The 20,667-nt window shown below is 48.4% G+C and overlaps 2 protein-coding genes and 1 long non-coding RNA gene across 4 annotated transcripts in view; 2 read left to right on the forward strand and 1 right to left on the reverse strand.

Annotated features, from left to right (window-relative positions):
• Window positions 1-18,810: 18,810 nt before the first annotated feature.
• LOC138647186 (uncharacterized) lies at window positions 18,811-20,151 on the reverse strand. The gene is made up of 2 exons (XR_011314914.1): window positions 19,502-20,151; window positions 18,811-19,415 (listed from the first exon to the last, which is right to left on the reverse strand). It is a non-coding gene; the product is annotated as an uncharacterized lncRNA (long non-coding RNA).
• Window positions 19,819-20,516, forward strand: LOC138647185 (salivary glue protein Sgs-3-like). Its single transcript, XM_069736016.1, has 2 exons — window positions 19,819-19,953; window positions 20,060-20,516. The coding sequence occupies exons 1-2, from the start codon at window positions 19,829-19,831 to the stop codon at window positions 20,514-20,516; spliced, it is 582 nt and encodes a 193-aa protein (XP_069592117.1). The 5' UTR covers window positions 19,819-19,828.
• Window positions 20,398-20,667, forward strand: part of MST1R (macrophage stimulating 1 receptor) — a 55,922-nt gene continuing 55,652 nt past the window's right edge. Inside the window, exon 1 of one of the 2 annotated variants that reach the window (XM_069736012.1) lies at window positions 20,398-20,521. The gene's annotated coding sequence lies outside the window, so the exon portion shown is untranslated. The other variant, XM_069736010.1, reaches the window with a different exon arrangement.

Genomic DNA, 20,667 nt, shown 5'->3' on the forward strand with positions numbered 1-20,667 from the left:
GTGCCTAAACATTGGAGCTCCCCCACAAGTGACCCCATTTTGGAAACTAGACCCCCCAAGGAACTTATCTAGATGCATATTGAGCACTTTAAACCCCCAGGTGCTTCACAGAAGTTTATAACGCAGAGCCATGAAAATAAAAAATAATTTTTCTTTCCTCAAAAATGATTTTTTAGCCTGGAATTTCCTATTTTGCCAAGGATAATAGGAGAAATTGGACCCCAAATATTGTTGTCCTGTTTGTCCTGAGTACGCAGATACCCCATATGTGGGGGTAAACCACTGTTTGGGCGCACGGCAGGGCTCGGAAGGGATGGCACGCCATTTGGCTTTTTAAAGGGAACCTGTCACCCCCGTTTTTTGAGATTGAGCTATAAATACTGTTAAATAGGGCCTGCGCTGTGCGTTACTATAGTGTATGTAGTGTACCCTGATTCCCCATGTATGCTGAGAAATACATTACCAAAGTCGCCTTTTTCGCCTGTCAATCAGGCTGGTCTGGTCAGGTGGGCGTGTTCACAGCGCTCTTTTCTTCCCCAGCTTTCCGTTGGTGGCGTAGTGGTGTGCGCATGTCCAGAGTTCCGACTTCCCTGCGCCCACGTGAAGACACAGCGCGCGATCTGCGCTGTAATCCCTTGCATCGGTGGGGGCGGCCATCTTCCTGGGGCCGCGCGTGCGCAGATGGAGTGCTCTGCTGCACGGGGCTTCAGGAAAATGGCCGCGGGATGCCGCGCGTGTGCATTAGAGATCGCGGCGGCCATTTTCCCAAAGCCGAGATGCAAACTCGCAGCATAGGTGGGGAATCAGGGTACACTACATACACTATAGTAACACACAGTGCAGGCCCTATTTAACAGTATTTATAGCTCAATCTCAAAAAACGGGGTGACAGGTTCCCTTTAAATGGAAAATTAGCTTCAATCATTAGCGGACACCATGTCACGTTTGGAGAGCCCCTGTGTGCCTAAACATTGGAGATCCCCCAGAAATGACACCATTTTGGAAACTAGACCCCCAAAGGAACTAATCTAGATGTGTGGTGAGGACTTTGAACCCCCAAGTGCTTCACAGAAGTTTATAACGCAGAGCCATGAAAAAAAAAAAAAAATATTTTCTCAAAAATGATCTTTTAGCCTGCAATTTTTTATTTTCCCAAGGGTAACAGGAGAAATTTGACCCCAAAAGTTGTTGTCCAGTTTCTCCTGAGTACGCTGATACCCCATATGTGGGGGTAAACCACTGTTTGGGCACATGCCGGGGCTCGGAAGTGAAGTAGTGACGTTTTGAAATGCAGACTTTGATGGAATGCTCTGTGGGCATCACGTTGCGTTTGCAGAGCCCCTGATGTGGCTTAACAGTAGAAACCCCCCACAAGTGACCCCATTTTGGAAACTAGACCCCCAAAGGAACTTATCTAGATGTGTGGTGAGCACTTTGAACCCCCAAGTGCTTCATAGAAGTTTATAATGCAGAGCCGTGAAAATAATAAATACGTTTTCTTTCCTCAAAAATAATTATTTAGCCCAGAATTTTTTATTTTCCCAAGGGTTACAGAAGAAATTGGACCCCAAAAGTTGTTGTCCAGTTTCTCCTGAGTACGCTGATACCCCATATGTGGGGGTAAACCACTGTTTGGGCACATGCCGGGGCTCGGAAGTGAAGTAGTGACGTTTTGAAATGCAGACTTTGATGGAATGCTCTGTGGGCGTCACGTTGCATTTGCAGAGCCCCTGATGTGGCTTAACAGTAGAAACCCCCCACAAGTGACCGCATTTTGGAAACTAGACCCCGAAAGGAACTTATCTAGATGTGTGGTGAGCACTTTGAACCCCCAAGCGCTTCATAGAAGTTTATAATGCAGAGCCGTGAAAATAATAAATACGTTTTCTTTCCTCAAAAATAATTATTTAGCCCAGAATTTTTTAATTTTCCCAAGGGTAACAGGAGAAATTTGACCCCAATATTTCTTGTCCAGTTTCTCCTGAGTACGGTGATACCCCATATGTGGGGGTAAACTACTGTTTGGGCACATGCGGGGGCTTGGAATTGAAGTAGTGACGTTTTGAAATGCAGACTTTGATGGAATGCTCTGCGGGCGTCACGTTGCGTTTGCAGAGTCCCTGATGTGCCTAATCAGTAGAAACCCCCCACAAGTGACCCCATTTTGGAAACTAGACCCCCAAAGGAACTTATCTAGATGTGTGGTGAGCACTTTGAACCCCCAAGTGCTTCATAGAAGTTTATAATGCAGAGCCGTGAAAATAATAAATACGTTTTCTTTCCTCAAAAATAATTATTTAGCCCAGAATTTTTTATTTTCCCAAGGGTTACAGGAGAAATTGGACCCCAAAAGTTGTTGTCCAGTTTCTCCTGAGTACGCTGATACCCCATGAGTGGGGGTAAACCACTGTTTGGGCACATGTCGGGGCTCAGAAGGGAAGTAGTGACTTTTGAAATGCAGACTTTGATGGAATGGTCTGCGGGTGTCACGTTGCGTTTGCAGAGCCCCTGGTGTGCCTAAACAGTAGAAACCCCCACAAGTGACCCCATTTTGGAAACTAGACCCCCCAAGGAACTTATCTAGATATGTGGTGAGCACTTTGAACCCCCAAGTGCTTCACAGACGTTTACAACGCAGAGCCGTGAAAATAAAAAATCATTTTTCTTTCCTCAAAAATTATGTTTTAGCAAGCATTTTTTTTGATTCACAAGGGTAACAGGAGAAATTGGACCCCAGTAATTGTTGCGCAGTTTGTCCTGAGTACGCTGATACCCCATATGTGGGAGTAAACCACTGTTTGGGCACACGTCAGGGCTCGGAAGTGAGGGAGCACCATTTGACTTTTTGAATACGAGATTGGCTGGACTCAATGGTGGCGCCATGTTGCGTTTGGAGACCCCTGATGTGCCTAAACAGTGGTAACCCCTCAATTCTACCTCCAACACTAACCCCAACACACCCCTAACTCTAATCCCAACTGTAGCCATAACCCTAATCACAACCCTAACCGCAACACACCCCTAACCACAACCCTAACCACAACACACCCCTAACCCTAACCACAACCCTAATTCCAACCCTAACCCTAAGGCTATGTGCCCACGTTGCTGATTCGTGTGAGATATTTTCGCACCATTTTTGAAAAATCCGCGGGTAAAAGGCACTGCGTTTTACCTGCGGATTTTCCGCGGATTTCCAGTGTTTTTTGTGCGGATTTCACCTGCGGATTCCTATTGAGGAACAGGTGTAATTCGCTGCGGAATCCGCACAAAGAATTGACATGCTGCGGAAAATACAACGCAGCGTTTCCGCGCGGTATTTTCCGCACCATGGGCACAGCGGATTTGGTTTTTCATATGTTTACATGGTACTGTAAACCTGATTGAACACTGCTGCGAATCCGCAGCGGCCAATCCGCACCGTGTGCACATAGCCTAATTCTAAAGGTATGTGCACACGCTGCGGAAAACGCTGCGGATCCGCAGCAGTTTCCCATGAGTTTACAGTTCAATGTAAACCTACGGGAAACAAAAATCGCTGTACACATGCTGCGGAAAAACTGCACGGAAACGCAGCGGTTTACATTCCGCAGCATGTCACTTCTTTGTGTGGATTCCGCAGCGGTTTTACAACTGCTCAAATAGAAAATCGAAGTTGTAAAACCGCAGTGAAATGCGCAGAAAAACCGCGGTAAATCCGCCATAAATCCGCAGCGGTTTAGCACTGCGGATTTATCAAATCCGCAGCGGAAAAATCCGCAGAGGACCAGAATACGTGTGCACATACCGAAACCCTAACCCTAGCCCTAACCCTAACCCTACCCCTACCCCTAACCCTAACCCTACCCCTACCCCTAACCCTACCCCTAACCCTACCCCTACCCCTAACCCTACCCCTAACCCTACCCCTAACCCTACCCCTAACCCTAACCCTACCCCTAACCCTACCCCTAACCCTAACCCTATTCTAACATTAGTGGAAAAAAAAAATTTCTTTATTTTTTTATTGTCCCTACCTATGGGGGTGACAAAGGGGGGGGGGGGTCATTTATTATTTTTTTTATTTTGATCACTGAGATATAATCTATCTCAGTGATCAAAATGCACTTTGGAACGAATCTGCCGGCTGGCAGATTCGGCGGGCGCACTGCGCATGCGCCCGCCATTTTGGAAGATGGCGGCGCCCAGGGAGAAGACGGACGGGACCCCGGCTGGATCGGTAAGTATGATGGGGTGGGGGGGGACCACGGGGGGGGATCGGAGCACGGGGGGGGGGAATCGGAGTGCGGGAGGGGTGGAACGGAGCACGGGGGCGTGGAACGGAGCACGGGGGGCTGGAATGGACCACGGGGGGGTGGAACGGAGCACCGGGGGGGTGGATCGGAGTGCAGGGGGGGTGATTGGAGCACGGGGGGGGTGATTGGAGCACGGGGGGAGCGTACAAGAGCACGGGGGGGAGCGGAGCACTGGACGGAGGGGAGCCGGAGCAGTGTACCGGCCAGATCGGAGGGCTGGGTGGGCGATCGGTGGGGTGGGGTGGGGGCACACTAGTATTTCCAGCCATGGCCGATGATATTTCAGCATCGGCCATGGCTGGATTGTAATATTTCACCCGTTATAATAGGTGAAATATTACAAATCGCTCTGATTGGCAGTTTCACTTTCAACAGCCAATCAGAGCGATCGTAGCCACGAGGGGGTGAAGCCACCCCCCCTGGGCTAAACTACCACTCCCCCTGTCCCTGCAGATCGGGTGAAATGGGAGTTAACCCTTTCACCCGATCTGCAGGGACGCGATCTTTCCATGACGCCGCATAGGCGTCATGGGTCGGAATGGCACCGACTTTCATGACGCCTACGTGGCGTCATGGGTCGGGAAGGGGTTAAGGAGTCTTTGGAGAAGGGGCATATTCGGCCATCTTCTTCACCATTGGGAGCAGGTTTTTTTTTTGTTGCCAAGAAGGATGGCTCCTTGAGACCCTGTATTGATTATCGCCTCTTAAATAAGATCACGGTCAAATTTCAATACCCTTTGCCTTTGCTTACTGATTTGTTTGCTAGGATTAAGGGGGCTAGTTGGTTTACTAAGATTGACCTTCGAGGGGCATATAATCTTGTTCGTATTAAGCAGGGTGACGAATGGAAAACTGCATTTAATACGCCCGAAGGCCATTTTGAATACCTTGTGATGCCATTCGGACTGTCTAATGCCCCATCTGTGTTTCAGTCCTTCATGCATGATATCTTTCGGAGTTATCTTGATAAATTCATGGTTGTATATTTGGATGATATTTTGATTTTTTCCGATGATTGGGAGTCTCATGTGAAACAGGTCAGGATGGTATTTCAGATCCTCCGTAATAATGCTTTATTTGTGAAGGGGTCGAAGTGCCTCTTTGGGGTGCAGAAGGTTTCTTTTTTGGGCTTCATTTTTTTCTCCCTCATCTATAGAAATGGATCCGGTTAAGGTTCAGGCCATTCATGATTGGATTCAGCCCACATCTGTGAAGAGCCTTCAGAAATTCTTGGGCTTTGCTAATTTTTATCGTCGTTTCATTGCCAACTTCTCCAGTGTGGTTAAACCTCTGACCGATTTAACGAAGAAAGGCGCTGATGTGACAAATTGGTCCACCGTGGCTGTTTCTGCCTTTCAGGAGCTTAAACGCCGATTTACTTCTGCCCCTGTGTTGCGTCAGCCGGATGTTTCTCTTCTATTTCAGGTTGAGGTTGACGCGTCTGAAATTGGGGCAGGGGCCGTTTTGTCTCAGAGGAATTCTGATGGTTCCTTAATGAAACCGTGTGCCTTCTTTTCTCAGAAGTTTTCGCCTGCAGAACGCAATTATGTCGGCAATGGGGAGTTGTTGGCTATGAAGTGGGCATTTGAGGAGTGGCGACATTGGCTTGAGGGGGCCAAGCACCGTATTGTGGTCCTGACCGATGATAAAAATCTGATTTACCTCGAGTCTGCCAAACGACTGAACCCTAGACAGGCTCGTTGGTCCCTGTTTTTCTCCCGTTTTGATTTTGTGGTCTCGTACATTCCGAGTTCTAAGAATGTCAAGGCTGATGCCCTCTCTAGGAGTTTTTTGCCTGATTCTCCTGGGGTCCTTGAACCGGTCAGCATTCTGAAGGAAGGGGTGATTCTTTCTGCCATCTCCCCTGATTTACGACGGGTTCTTCAGGAATTTCAGGCTGATAAACCTGACCGCTGTCCAGTGGGGAAACTGTTTGTTCCTGATAGATGGACTACTAAAGTGATTTCTGAGGTTCATTGTTCTGTGTTGGCTGGCCATCCTGGGATTTTTGGTACCAGAGATTTGGTTGGTAGGTCCTTTTGGTGGCCTTCTTTGTCGCGGGATGTGCGTTCTTTTGTGCAGTCCTGTGGGACTTGTGCGCGGGCCAAGCCTTGTTGTTCCCGTGCTAGTGGGTTGCTTCTGCCTTTGCCGGTCCCTGAGAGGCCTTGGAGGCATATTTCTATGGATTTTATTTCAGATCTTCCGGTTTCCCAGAGGATGTCGGTTATCTGGGTGGTTTGTGATTGGTTTTCTAAGATGGTTCATTTGGTACCTTTGCCTAAATTGCCTTCCTCTTCTGATTTGGTTCCGTTGTTTTTTCAGCATGTGGTTCGTTTGCATGGCATTCCGGAGAATATTGTGTCCGATAGAGGTTCCCAGTTTGTTTCTAGGTTTTGGCGGGCCTTTTGTGCTAGGCTGGGCATTGATTTGTCTTTTTCTTCCGCATTTCATCCTCAGACAAATGGCCAAACCGAGCGAACTAATCAGACGTTGGAGACCTATTTGAGATGCTTTGTCTCTTGCTGATCAGGATGATTGGGTGGCTTTTTTGCCATTGGCCGAGTTTGCCCTTAATAATCAGGCTAGTTCTGCTACCTTGGTTTCGCCTTTTTTTTGTAATTTTGGTTTTCATCCTCGTTTTTCTTCAGGGCAGGTTGAGCCTTCTGATTGTCCTGGTGTGGATTCTGTGGTTGACAGGCTGCAGCAAATTTGGGCTCATGTGGTGGACAATTTGGTGTTGTCTCAGGAGGAGGCTCAGCGTTTTGCTAACCGTCGTCGGTGTGTTGGTTCCCGGCTTCGGGTTGGGGATTAGGTCTGGTTGTCCTCCTGTCATGTTCCTATGAAGGTTTCTTCCCCTAAGTTCAAGCCTCGGTTTATTGGTCCTTATAGGATTTCTGAGATTATCAATCCTGTGTCTTTTCGTTTAGCCCTTCCTGCCTCTTTTTCCATCCATAATGTTTTCCATAGATCTTTGTTGCGGAAGTATGTGGTGCCCGTTGTTCCCTCTGTTGATCCTCCGGCCCCGGTGTTGATTGATGGGGAGTTGGAGTATGTGGTTGAGAAGATTTTGGATTCTCGTTTTTCGAGGCGGAAGCTTCAGTATCTTGTCAAATGGAAGGGTTATGGCCAGGAGGATAATTCTTGGGTTGTTGCCTCCGATGTTCATGCTGACGATTTGGTTTGTGCCTTTCATTTGGCTCGTCCTGATCGGCCTGGGGGCTCTGGTGAGGGTTCGGTGACCCCTCCTCAAGGGGGGGGTACTGTTGTGAATTCTGCTATTGGGCTCCCTCCGGTGGTTATGAGTGGTAGTGCTGCTGTCTTTGGATCGCAGCATTTGTCAGGTGTGTCCACTTATTGCAATTTGGACTGGGCTATTTTAGTCTTGCTTGATCCTTTAGTCAGTGCCAGTTGTCCATTGTTTTTGGAGGATTCACATCCCTGACTGGTCTCTCCTGTTTGCTGTTCTTTTCATCAAAGATAAGTTCTGGCTTTGTTTTTGCTGTCCACATGCTGTTTGCCTTATAGTTCTGTGCATTTTCATGTTTTGTCTTGTCCAGCTTTGTCTGTGTAAGGATTTTTTGCAGCCAAGCTGTATCTCTGGAGATGCAGATATACCCTCCATGTCTTTAGTCAGATGTGGAGATTTGTATTTTCTGTGGTGGATATTTTCTTGTGTTTTAATACTGACCGCATAGTACTCTGTCCTATTCTTTCTTTTTAGCTAAAAAGGCCTCCTTTGCTAAATCCTGATTTCAGTCTGCGTATGTCATTTCCCTCTCCTCTCAGTCAATATTTGTGGGGGGGCTGTCTATCCTTTGGGGATTTTCTCTGAGGCAAGATAGTTTTCCCGTTTCTATCTTTAGGGGAAGTTAGTCCTTAGGCCGTGTCGAGGTGTCTAGGGAGCGTTAGGTACATCCCACGGCTACTTCTAGTTGCGGTGATAAGTTCAGGGTCTGCGGTCAGTACAGGTACCACCTTCTCCAGAGTACGTCACATGCTGCTCCTAGGCCACAAGATCATAACACATGTCCCACTTTGTTGCAGGAGAAGCACGGGCGTGCATCGCCTAGAGAGTGTCTATTTCCCGGGGCCCCAAAGAAGGTGGGCTTGGACAGCACTGGTGATCGGCCAGCAGAGGGAGAAGGGTCCCCGTTTGGCTTACCTCCCCTCCAGCTGAATCCCGATGGCTTCCGCACCTCAGGCATCCTGTTAGCCACATAGCAGTCCGCAATCCTTGCAGCCTGATCCGCAGTTTGTGGCTCTCGATCACACACAAATTGTTGTACATCCGTGGGGCATATGTGAAGAAACTGATCCTTGACCATAAGATCCGTTAAGTCCTCAAAACTGTTAACAGAAAGTTCCCTAATCCATTGGTGGAACGTGGTCCTCAAGGTGCTCACAACATCCGCATAGCTGTCAGTTGATCCACGTTGTAGGTTCCGGAACTTTCTGCGATACACTTCTGGTGTCAGGTTGTATTTCCTGATCAGGGCCTCTTTTATGGCCTCATAGTTCCCATCTAGCTCTGGTGAGTGGTCAGCATAAACTTCCAGGACTTTGCCTCTCAACCCTGGGGTTAGATACTGCGCCAACTGCTCACGGGGTAGATGGTACTGCCTGCAGGTTTTTTCAAATCCATGCAGGAAAGTATCTAAGTCCATGTCCTTCTCCATCACAGGGAAGTTTTCCAGACGTCTCCTTGTATTTATGTCCTGGGAGGGGGTTATCTGAGGACTGATACCCCGCTCTAGTTGAGCCATCTGAAGCTGGAAAGCTCCGTCCTCCTGGCTGTTGTGAATTATGTTGTCGGGCTCCCTCCTGTGGTCATGAATGGTACTTCGGCTGGTTCTGTCCATGGACTTCCTCTGGTGGGTGTTTCTGAGTTTCCTTCCACAGGTGACGAGGTTAATTCGTTAGCCGGCTGCTCTATTTAACTCCACTTAGATCTTTGCTCCATGCCACCTGTCAATGTTCCAGTATTGGTCTAGTTCACTCCTGGATCGTTCTTGTGACCTGTCTTCCCAGCAGAAGCTAAGTTCCAGCTTGTATTTCTTTGGTTTGCTATTTTTCTGTCCAGCTTGCTATTTTTATTGTTCTTGCTTGCTGGAAGCTCTGGGACGCAGAGGGAGCGCCTCCACACCATGAGTCGGTGCGGAGGGTCTTTTTTGCGCCCTCTGCGTGGTCTTTTTGTAGGTTTTTGTGCTGACCGCAAAGCAACCTTTCCTATCCTCGGTCTGTTCAGTAAGTCGGGCCTCGCTTTGCTAAATCTATTTCATCTCTGTGTTTGTATTTTCATCTTTACTCACAGTCATTATATGTGGGGGGCTGCCTTTTCCTTTGGGGAATTTCTCTGAGGCAAGGTAGGCTTTATTTTTCTATCTTCAGGGCTAGCTAGTTTCTTGGGCTGTGCCGAGTTGCATAGGGAGCGTTAGGAGCAATCCACGGCTATTTCTAGTGTGCGTGATAGGATTAGGGATTGCGGTCAGCAGAGTTCCCACGTCTCAGAGCTCGTCCTATATTATTAGTAACTATTAGGTCATTCCGTGTGCTCTTAACCACTAGGTCCATTATTGTCCGGACCACCAGGTCATAACAGTACAGGTGGCCAAAAGTACTAATGCATCTCAATAGAGGGATAAGAGAAGTTCTGAGACCATTTTTTTTTTCTTTGCAGTGTGTTTTGTCTCTCTTTTCCCCTTTACCTCTGGGTGGTTCAGGACACTGGTGTAAACATGGACATTCAAGTTCTGTCCTTTTGGATGGATAATCTCACTACAAGGGTACAAAACATTCAAGATTTTGTGGTTCAGAATCCGATGTCAGAGCCTAGGATTCCAATTCCTGATTTGTTTTTTGGTGATAGATCTAAGTTCTTGAATTTCAAAAATAATTGTAAATTGTTTCTTGCCTTGAAACCTCGCTCCTCAGGTGACCCTGTTCAACAAGTAAAGATCATTATTTCTTTGTTACGTGGTGACCCTCAAGACTGGGCATTTTTCCTTGCGCCAGGAGATCCGGCATTGCATGATGTTGATGCGTTTTTCCTGGCGCTTGGATTGCTTTATGACGAACCTAATTCAGTGGATCAGGCAGAGAAAATCTTGCTGGCTCTGTGTCAGGGTCAGGATGAAGCGGAAATATATTGTCAGAAGTTTAGAAAGTGGTCTGTGCTCACTCAGTGGAATGAATGTGCCCTGGCAGCAATCTTCAGAAAGGGTCTCTCTGAAGCCCTTAAGGATGTCATGGTGGGGTTTCCCATGCCTGCTGGTCTGAATGAGTCTATGTCCTTGGCCATTCAGATCGATCGACGCTTGCGTGAGTGTAAAGCTGTGCACCATTTGGCAGTACTATCTGAGCATGGGCCTGAGCCTATGCAATGTGATAGGACTTTGACCAGAGCTGAACGGCAAGAACACAGACGTCAGAATGGGCTATGTTTTTACTGTGGTGATTCCACTCATGCTATCTCCGATTGTCCTAAGCGCACTAAGCGGTTCGCTAGGTCTGCCACCATTGGTACGGTACAGTCTAAATTTCTATTGTCTGTTACTCTGATTTGCTCTTTGTCATCCTATTCTGTTATGGCATTTGTGGATTCAGGCGCTGCCCTGAATTTGATGGACTTGGAGTATGCTAGGCGCTGTGGTTTTTTCTTGGAGCCCTTGCAGTATCCTATTCCATTGAGAGGAATTGATGCTACGCCTTTGGCCAAGAATAAGCCTCAGTACTGGACCCAATTGACCATGTGCATGGCTCCTGCACATCAGGAGGATATCCGCTTTCTGGTGTTGCATAATCTGCATGATGTGGTCGTTTTGGGGTTGCCATGGCTACAGGTTCATAATCCAGCATTGGACTGGAAATCTATGTCTGTGTCCAGCTGGGGTTGCCAGGGGGTACATGGTGATGTTCCATTTTTGTCTATTTCGTCTTCCACTCCTTCTGAAGTTCCAGAGTTTTTGTCGGATTATCGGGATGTATTTGATGAGCCCAAAGCCAGTGCCCTACCTCCTCATAGGGATTGCGATTGTGCAATTAATTTGATTCCTGGTAGTAAGTTTCCTAAGGGCCGATTGTTCAATTTATCTGTGCCAGAACACGCCGCTATGCGGAGTTATATAAAGGAATCCTTGGAGAAAGGCCATATTTGCCCGTCGTCATCACCGTTAGGAGCAGGGTTCTTTTTTGTGGCCAAGAACGATGGTTCTTTGAGACCTTGTATTGATTACCGCCTTCTTAATAAAATTACAGTCAAATTTCAGTATCCTTTGCCGTTGCTGTCTGATTTGTTTGCTCGTATTAAAGGGGCTAGTTGGTTCACCAAGATAGATCTTCGAGGGGCGTATAATCTTGTGCGTATTAAACAAGGCGATGAATGGAAAACAGCATTTAATACGCCCGAGGGCCATTTTGAGTACCTGGTTATGCCATTCGGGCTTTCCAATGCTCCATCAGTATTTCAGTCCTTTATGCATGACATCTTCCGAGAGTACCTGGATAAATTCCTGATTGTGTATTTGGATGATATTTTGGTCTTTTCGGATGATTGGGAGTCTCATGTGAAGCAGGTCAGAATGGTGTTCCAGGTCCTTCGTGCGAATTCCTTGTTTGTGAAGGGGTCAAAGTGTCTCTTTGGAGTTCAGAAGGTTTCATTTTGGGGGTTCATTTTTTCCCCTTCTACTATCGAGATGGACCCTGTTAAAGTCCAGGCCATTTACGATTGGACTCAGCCGACATCTGTGAAGAGCCTGCAAAAGTTCCTGGGCTTTGCTAATTTTTATCGGCGCTTCATCGCTAATTTTTCTACTGTTGCTAAACCGTTGACTGATTTGACCAAGAAGGGTGCTGATGTGGTCAATTGGTCTTCTGCAGCTGTAGAGGCTTTTCAGGAGTTGAAGCGTCGTTTTTCCTCTGCCCCTGTGTTGTGCCAGCCAGATGTTTCGCTTCCGTTTCAGGTTGAGGTTGATGCTTCTGAGATTGGAGCAGGGGCTGTTTTGTCGCAAAGAAGTTCTGATGGCTCGGTGATGAAGCCATGTGCTTTCTTTTCTAGAAAGTTTTCGCCTGCTGAGCGTAACTATGATGTTGGTAATCGTGAGTTGTTGGCCATGAAGTGGGTATTCGAGGAGTGGCGTCATTGGCTGGAAGGAGCCAAGCATCGCGTGGTGGTCTTGACAGATCACAAGAATTTGACTTATCTTGAGTCTGCCAAACGGTTGAATCCGAGACAGGCTCGATGGTCGTTATTTTTCTCCCGTTTTGATTTTGTGGTTTCGTACCTTCCGGGCTCTAAGAATGTGAGGGCTGATGCCCTGTCAAGGAGTTTTGTGCCTGACTCTCCGGGTGTTCCTGAGCCGGCGGGTATTCTCAAAGAGGGGGTAATTTTGTCTGCCATCTCCCCTGATTTGCGGCGGGTGCTGCAAAAATTTCAGGCTGATAGACCTGACCGTTGCCCAGCGGAGAAACTGTTTGTCCCTGATAGATGGACTAGTAGAGTTATCTCTGAGATTCATTGTTCAGTGTTGGCTGGGCATCCTGGAATCTTTGGTACCAGAGATTTGGTGGCTAGATCCTTCTGGTGGCCGTCTTTGTCACGGGATGTGCGTTCTTTTGTGCAGTCCTGTGGGACTTGTGCTCGGGCTAAGCCCTGCTGTTCTCGTGCCAGTGGGTTGCTTTTGCCCTTGCCGGTCCCGAAGAGGCCCTGGACGCATATTTCTATGGATTTTATTTCGGATCTCCCCGTCTCTCAAAAGATGTCGGTTATTTGGGTGGTTTGTGATCGCTTTTCTAAGATGGTCCATTTGGTACCTTTGTCTAAATTGCCTTCCTCCTCTGATTTGGTGCCATTATTTTTCCAGCATGTGGTTCGTTTACATGGTATCCCGGAGAACATCGTTTCTGACAGAGGTTCCCAGTTTGTTTCGAGGTTTTGGCGATCCTTTTGTGCTAGGATGGGCATTGATTTGTCTTTTTCCTCGGCTTTCCATCCTCAGACAAATGGCCAGACCGAACGAACTGATCAAACTTTGGAAACATATCTGAGATGCTTTGTTTCTGCTGATCAGGATGATTGGGTGTCCTTTTTGCCGTTGGCTGAGTTCACCCTTAATAATCGGGCCAGCTCGGCTACTTTGGTTTCTCCGTTTTTCTGCAATTCTGGTTTCCATCCTCGTTTCTCTTCAGGGCAGGTTGAGTCTTCGGACTGTCCTGGTGTAGATACTGTGGTGGATAGGTTGCAGCAGATTTGGACTCATGTGGTGGACAATTTGACATTGTCCCAGGAGAAGGCTCAACGTTTCGCTAACCGCTGGCGCTGTGTTGGTCCCCGACTTCGTGTTGGGGATTTGGTTTGGTTGTCGTCTCGTTATGTTCCTATGAAGGTTTCCTCTCCTAAGTTTAAGCCTCGTTTCATTGGTCCGTATAAGATTTCTGAGGTTATCAATCCTGTGTCATTTCGTTTGGCCCTTCCTGCTTCTTTTGCCATCCATAATGTGTTCCATAGGTCGTTATTGCGGAGATACGTGGCGCCTGTGGTTCCATCCGTTGATCCTCCTGCCCCGGTGTTGGTTGAGGGGGAGTTGGAGTATGTGGTGTAGAAGATTTTGGATTCTCGTGTTTCGAGACGGAAACTCCAGTACCTGGTCAAGTGGAAGGGTTATGGTCAGGAAGATAATTCCTGGGTTTTTGCCTCTGATGTTCATGCTGCCGATCTGGTTCGTGCCTTTCATTTGGCTCATCCTGGTCGGCCTGGGGGCTCTGGTGAGGGTTCGGTGACCCCTCCTCAAGGGGGGGGTACTGTTGTGAATTTTGTTGTCGGGCTCCCTCCTGTGGTCATGAATGGTACTTCGGCTGGTTCTGTCCATGGACTTTCTCTGGTTGGTGTTTCTGAGTTTCCTTCCACAGGTGACGAGGTTAGTTCGTTAGCCGGCTGCTCTATTTAACTCCACTTAGATCTTTGCTCCATGCCACCTGTCAATGTTCCAGTATTGGTCTAGTTCACTCCTGGATCGTTCTTGTGACCTGTCTTCCCAGCAGAAGCTAAGTTCCAGCTTGTATTTCTTTGGTTTGCTATTTTTCTATCCAGCTTGCTATTTTTATTGTTCTTGCTTGCTGGAAGCTCTGGGACGCAGAGGGAGCGCCTCCGCACCGTGAGTCGGTGCGGAGGGTCTTTTTTTGCGCCCTCTGCGTGGTCTTTTTGTAGGTTTTTGTGCTGACCGCAAAGTAACCTTTCCTATCCTCGGTCTGTTCAGTAAGTCGGGCCTCACTTTGCTAAATCTATTTAATCTCTGTGTTTGTATTTTCATCTTTACTCACAGTCATTATATGTGGGGGGCTGCCTTTTCCTTTGGGGAATTTCTCTGAGGCAAGGTAGGCTTTATTTTTCTATCTTCAGGGATAGCTAGTTTCTTAGGCTGTGCCGAGTTGCATAGGGAGCGTTAGGCGCAATCCACGGCTATTTCTAGTGTGTTTGATAGGATTAGGGATTGCGGTCAGCAGAGTTCCCACGTCCCAGAGCTCGTCCTTTATTATCAGTAATTATCAGGTCATTCCGTGTGCTCTTAACCACCAGGTCCATTATTGTCCTGACCACCAGGTCATAACACCTGGCGTTCTGCAGCCTCTCTCTCAGCCCGGTCACGGCGTTCTGCAGCCTCTCAGCCTGTCGGTCTGCAGCCTGTCGGTACTGTAGAATCAGCTGCATGCGCAGATTGGGATCATTTGTTCCCAGCCGTTGTAAGTCCATTTGCAAAGTACAGTCCATAGGCTCCTCCGCACTGGCATTGCTGACATTTTCATCAGGTATCTCCGATGCAAGAGCTGGCATTGCTTGGTCTCTCTGAGGTGGGCTCTCTCCTTGCCCAGATGTTCCAGCACTTTGCTCTATGTCCTGCTCGACCAAGGCGCGTATCAGCAGCTCCCTGGATCTGTCGGCCATCTCTATTCCTCTCTGCTCACAGATGTCGGTCAGAGCCTCTTTGCTCTGCTTCTTGTACTGGGCTGCCATATCGATGAACAGCCTTCCAAATAAAAGATAGAAAAGAAAAACGGGGAGGGGAAACTGTTTGCAAGTATGTCTAAGTAAGCACCGAGTTGAACCTTGAAGAACTGGTGCACTCCTTGCAAGGATACCAATTCCTTAGTACAGAGAATAATTGCTTAAACCATGCTCTAATAGAAATAATTCTATCCCACCGCTTCCACCAATTGTCACGAATCCCTCTTCGTGCTGCCACTAATTCATCACGTGTCCGCTCTCAGCAAGTGACTTGGGGTTGTGCCTTCAAAGTCCAGCATTCAACCTCCGTCCTTTGCTGCAATGGGAGCATAAATCACACCCCGACCCAGGCCACACACCCGCTCATACACGCTGCCACCACTCACCGAATACACGGGCGATGAGTCCCGGAAATTACTAATTCTGTCTACCACTCATACTGATCATATAGTTTAAGGCTATGGATTCTTTTAGAACATTCAAGGTTCAACTTGTTAAAATTTTATGCTTTAATACAAACACGATTCAGTGCTTACAGTAAAGAAAAAGGTATAAAAATATGATAGTAAAAAGACATAGAAATATGCAAAAGCAGTTATAAAATAAAGGGAGAAAACTTAAAGAAATCCTAACTTTTCAGTCTGCTTTCTGCTCCCTGAGGGTAGAATAAATATAGACTGGATCACATCAGCTTCCCAGGCTGCCCTCACATATGAGCAATTTTGAATGTATACAAGCCAAATTTATAGAGTCAACCTGGAGGTCAGATTTCTAGACCAGCCCCTCAAGTTGATAATCTTATTGCTTGTTTTTGATTGGACCATAGCCGCGCCTCCAATGAATATATTATTTTCTCTGAGATTCTTTGTGGAAAGCTCTCACAAATAGTGTCAGGCTGTAATTGACATCTCTCTTCAAAGAGCTAGGAGGTGTGAAATGTTTCCCTTTTTTCTTGATTCCCAGCATGACCCCCCTGGCGAGAGGGGAGACAGTTGTCTGCCTTCTCAAGATATGTATGCTGTGACCTTTTGTGATATGAAAAAAACTCCGGCACACTATTAGATACTAGAAGAGTCTCTTATTCATTCCAAATGTTTATTTTCAGAAAATAATGGTGAATTTCCAAGATATTTTTAAGAATTTCTTATTTTTCAAAACAGTGATGGGATTTCCAAAAAATACATTCCTCATACTCCGTATGGACATATAATCAAATCCTTCTAATCTCAACGTTTCGGCTGTGAAGCCTTTTTCAAGAGATTCAATGTCCCTGAAACACATATGGAGAGATATAACAGAAAACAGAAATATAGAAATATACATGTCAATATCAAAAAAGCAAAATAACAAAATAACAGGGGAACAGAATGTAGTACGATCCCCCTTTTTTAATCATTCACCTTTTTCATATTATTGATATTTTTTCCAGAGCACCTCTTACTCAGTGAGCACCTTCCGCATCGTCATATTTTGACGTTTTGTGAGGCCTGAAGTTTCAGGACAGATGTTCAACTACTGCTAGTTACAAATATAACCCTAGATATATGTCACTACATGTGATGAGGAAACAGCCGCCATCTTGGAACAGGCATACTACCAGATTGGCGTGACTCCATTTTGTCTCCTGGTCACAGGTCTGCAGCGAGGAACGCTTCTGGCCCCCACCTTTTCTAATGAATAAAGTTCCTATTAGTATGCTAACGGGCTGAGCTCAGTGTAAACTGTAGACGGTATTTCAAAGCTCAATGAGGAAACCACGCCAGCAGGGGGCTTGGAAATGCTTGGGGGCTTAATTAAAACACGCATGCCAAGTGGCCACTGGATACACATCTATTATGGCAGCCCAGTCGAACCGTCTCCAACATGGAATTGTGAATTATGGACGCATCGTCCAAGGTACAGGCTCATAAAAAATATTCTGCTCGCCCTAAAGAAATTGTGCATCTAACAGTGCGACTCCCGTGGCGGTGGGAGGCCTGAAACCCGAGATATAGGGATCAGCCTCCCACAGGGACCGAATGGGTCCAGGTTTGATCCCAGTACGACCGGCAGAACAAACCACAGGCGCTGGTACTGCCCGTGTGCTGATCCGATCATCCTGAGGGAAGTTATCCCATTTATTAGAAATTGGAATAAATCTTGCAGGGAGGCAGAGGGGGTGGAGATTGCTAAGCCCACCCAGCTGCAGGCAGGGGGCCTCAGCCAGGTTTAAAAAGAGCTAAGGTCTCTGGGAGAGTCTCACTCCACAGAAGAAGATGTTGATGATATCTTAAGGAACAGGGTATGCCAGCCAGAGGGGAGCAAGCACACGCTTTCTGGGGGCTGCCCGGCAACTAAGATTTGGACCTGCGGAATGCTGCACGCCCCCGGCTTCCACAAGCGACCTTCAACCTGGTAAATTGACCTCCAGCTTTATACCTTTAAGCCTTGTATTATTGTTGTTATATTGTACTCTGACTGTAACTCTTGATATATTGTGATTGTATATTACTTGTAATTATCTAGTGCGCCCTTAAGGCAATTAAATCATAAATTAATTTTGGGCTGATCCTTTTACTCTGATTGCGAATCTTAGAATACCCAGTGTGGGTAACAGGGCAGTCTCCCCGGCGGCCATTTGCTCTAGGTGCAGTTCCTTTACTGACCTGAGAGACAAAGGGGGCGCCGGAGAGCTGGGCCTGTGTAGTGACGTCACGGATTGGTGACGTGGGAGGAAGGGGTAATCCTTCACACTACACACATACAGTATAGATATATACATATTTCACCACACTGGGGATGCTGTCCGCTCAAGTCATACGGACGTCCAGTTGTGGTGGATTCCGGATGTCTGATGATTGGGCCGTCTGTTATGAATTGTGCTCTTGGAGTGACAATAATATTCCACGTACCATTCCTTCTATTATGTTTTCCATCAACTATCATGTACGACAATAAGAGGGGACCTAGGACTGAGCCCTGAGGAACCCCGACAGTAAGAGGAGGAGGCCTAGGACTGAACCCTGAGGAACCCCTGATAGTAAGAGGAGGGGACCTAGGACTGAACTCTGGGGAACCCTGACAGTAAGTGGAGGGGACCTAGGACTGAACCCTGAGGAACCCCCCACAGTAAGAGGAGAGGACCTAGGACTGGACCCTGAGAAACCCGACAGTAAGAGGAGGGGACCTAGGACTGAACCCTGAGGAACCCCCCACAGTATGAGGATGGGACCTAGGACTGGACCCTGAGGAACCTCCACAGTAAGAGGGGACCTAGGACTAAACCCTGAGGAACTCCCGACAGTAGGAGGCCTAGGACTGAGCCCTGAGGAACCCCGACAGAGAGGACCTAAGACTTAACCCTGAGGAACCCCGACAGTAAGAGGAGAGGACCTAGGACTGAACCCTGAGGAAACCCGACAGTAGGAGGACTAGGACTGAGCCCTGAGGAACCCCGACAGTAAGAGAGGACCTAAGACTGAACCGTGAGGAACCCCGACAGTAAGAGGAGGGGACCTAGGACTGGACCCTGAGGAACCCTGGCCGTAAGAGGAGGGGACCTAGGACTAAATCCTGAGGTACCCCGACAGTAAGAGAGGACCTAAGACTGAGCCCTGACGAACCCCGACAGTAAGAGGAGGGGACATAGGACTGAACCCTGAGGAACCCCGACAGAAGAGACCTAGGTCTGAACCCTGAGTAACCCCGACAGTAAGAGAGGACCTAAAACTGAACCGTGAGGAAACCTGACAGTAAGAGGAGAGGACCTAGGACTGGACCCTGAGGAACCCCGACAGTAAGAGAGGACCTAAGACTGAACCGTGAGGAAACCTGACAGTAAGAGGAGAGGACCTAGGACTGGACCCTGAGAAACCCCGACAGTAAGAGAGGACCTAAGACTGAACAGTGAGGAACCCAGACAGTAAGAGGAGAGGACCTAGGACTGGACCCTGAGGAACCCCGACAGTAAGAGAGGACCTAAGACTGAACCGTGAGGAACCCTGACAGTAAGAGGAGAGGACTTAGGACTGGACCCTGAGGAACCCCGACAGTAAGAGAGGACCTAAGACTGGACCCTGAGGAACCCCGACAGTAAGAGAGGACCTACGACTGGACCCTGAGGAACCCCGACAGTAAGAGAGGACCTAAGACTGAACCGTGAGGAACCCCGACAGTAAGAGGAGAGGACCTAGGACTGGACCCTGAGGAACCCCCGACAGTAAGAGAGGACCTAAGACTGGACCCTGAGGAACCCCGACAGTAAGAGGAAAGGACCTATGACTGAGCTCTGAGGAACCCCGACAGTAAGAGGAGAAGGCCTAGGACTGAACCCTGATGAACACGGACAATAAGAGGAGACCTACAATGTGACAATGCAGAGGCTGGACGGGAGAAGGAAGAGATCAGAGCTTGAGACGACTGTAGATTGCTCATCAGTGGCGGTCTCTATATGTGTGGGGGGTCCTGAGATCCTAGGGGCCTGTGTTATTCTCTGCACCTCCCCTTTGTACATTAGTCTGTTTCCCATGCATGATGGTTCTTGGATACTCTCAGGGCAATGAAGTTCCAGCTCCTACAGTGCTGGCAGCATGCTGTGGAGGATAATAGCACGGTCGCTATATGTGCGGCTCTGAGGGCCGGTGTCCGGCTCCGACCTCCTCGTGCACCGCAGATCGCTCGCAGGTCGGTCGGTCACAGTTTTCTCGGTTTTCCGTCTTCCTGTTTTCATCATGTTTTCATCATGTTTACATTCCCTAGTGACGTCTCCCCTCCTCCACATCATTATTAGTAATCCTGCTCCAGTCAGGACCAGCAGACGACCACCAGACGGCCGAGCAGCAGACTCCGGACCACCAGACGGCCGAGCAGCAGACGACCACCAGACGGCCGAGCAGCAGACTCCGGACCACCAGACGGCCGAGCAGCAGACGACCACCAGACGGCCGAGCAGCAGACTCCGGACCACCAGACGGCCGAGCAGCAGACTCCGGACCACCAGACGGCCGAGCAGCAGACTCCGGACCACCAGACGGCCGAGCAGCAGACTCCGGACCACCAGACGGCCGAGCAGCAGACGACCACCAGACGGCCGAGCAGCAGACGACCACCAGACGGCCGAGCAGCAGACTCCGGACCACCAGACGGCCGAGCAGCAGACGACCACCAGACGGCCGAGCAGCAGACTCCGGACCACCAGACGGCCGAGCAGCAGACTCCGGACCACCGGACGCCGGGCCCTGGGGTGAGGCAGGTAGGAGGCTGCGCCCGCTGATTGTGTAACTTGGAGGCCGGGTGGAGTCTCCGCTCCTCCTCCTCCTCCTCCAGCTGCTCCCGGTCGGACCAAACTCCCATCCTCCTCCCCGGACACATTCCTCAGCTGCAGCAGGTAAGTGCCAG

The sequence above is a fragment of the Ranitomeya imitator genome, chromosome 8, assembly GCF_032444005.1.
Source record: "Ranitomeya imitator isolate aRanImi1 chromosome 8, aRanImi1.pri, whole genome shotgun sequence".
In the NCBI taxonomy this organism is placed as follows: domain Eukaryota; kingdom Metazoa; phylum Chordata; class Amphibia; order Anura; family Dendrobatidae; genus Ranitomeya; species Ranitomeya imitator.

Bases quoted from the DNA above. Each gene is read 5' to 3' on its own strand.
- LOC138647185 (XM_069736016.1), top strand. From the start codon at position 19,829: ATGAAGTTCCAGCTCCTACAGTGCTGGCAGCATGCTGTGGAGGATAAT. The intron at 19,954-20,059 runs GTCGGTCGGTCA...CATCATTATTAG, and splicing joins GCACCGCAGATCGCTCGCAG to TAATCCTGCTCCAGTCAGGA.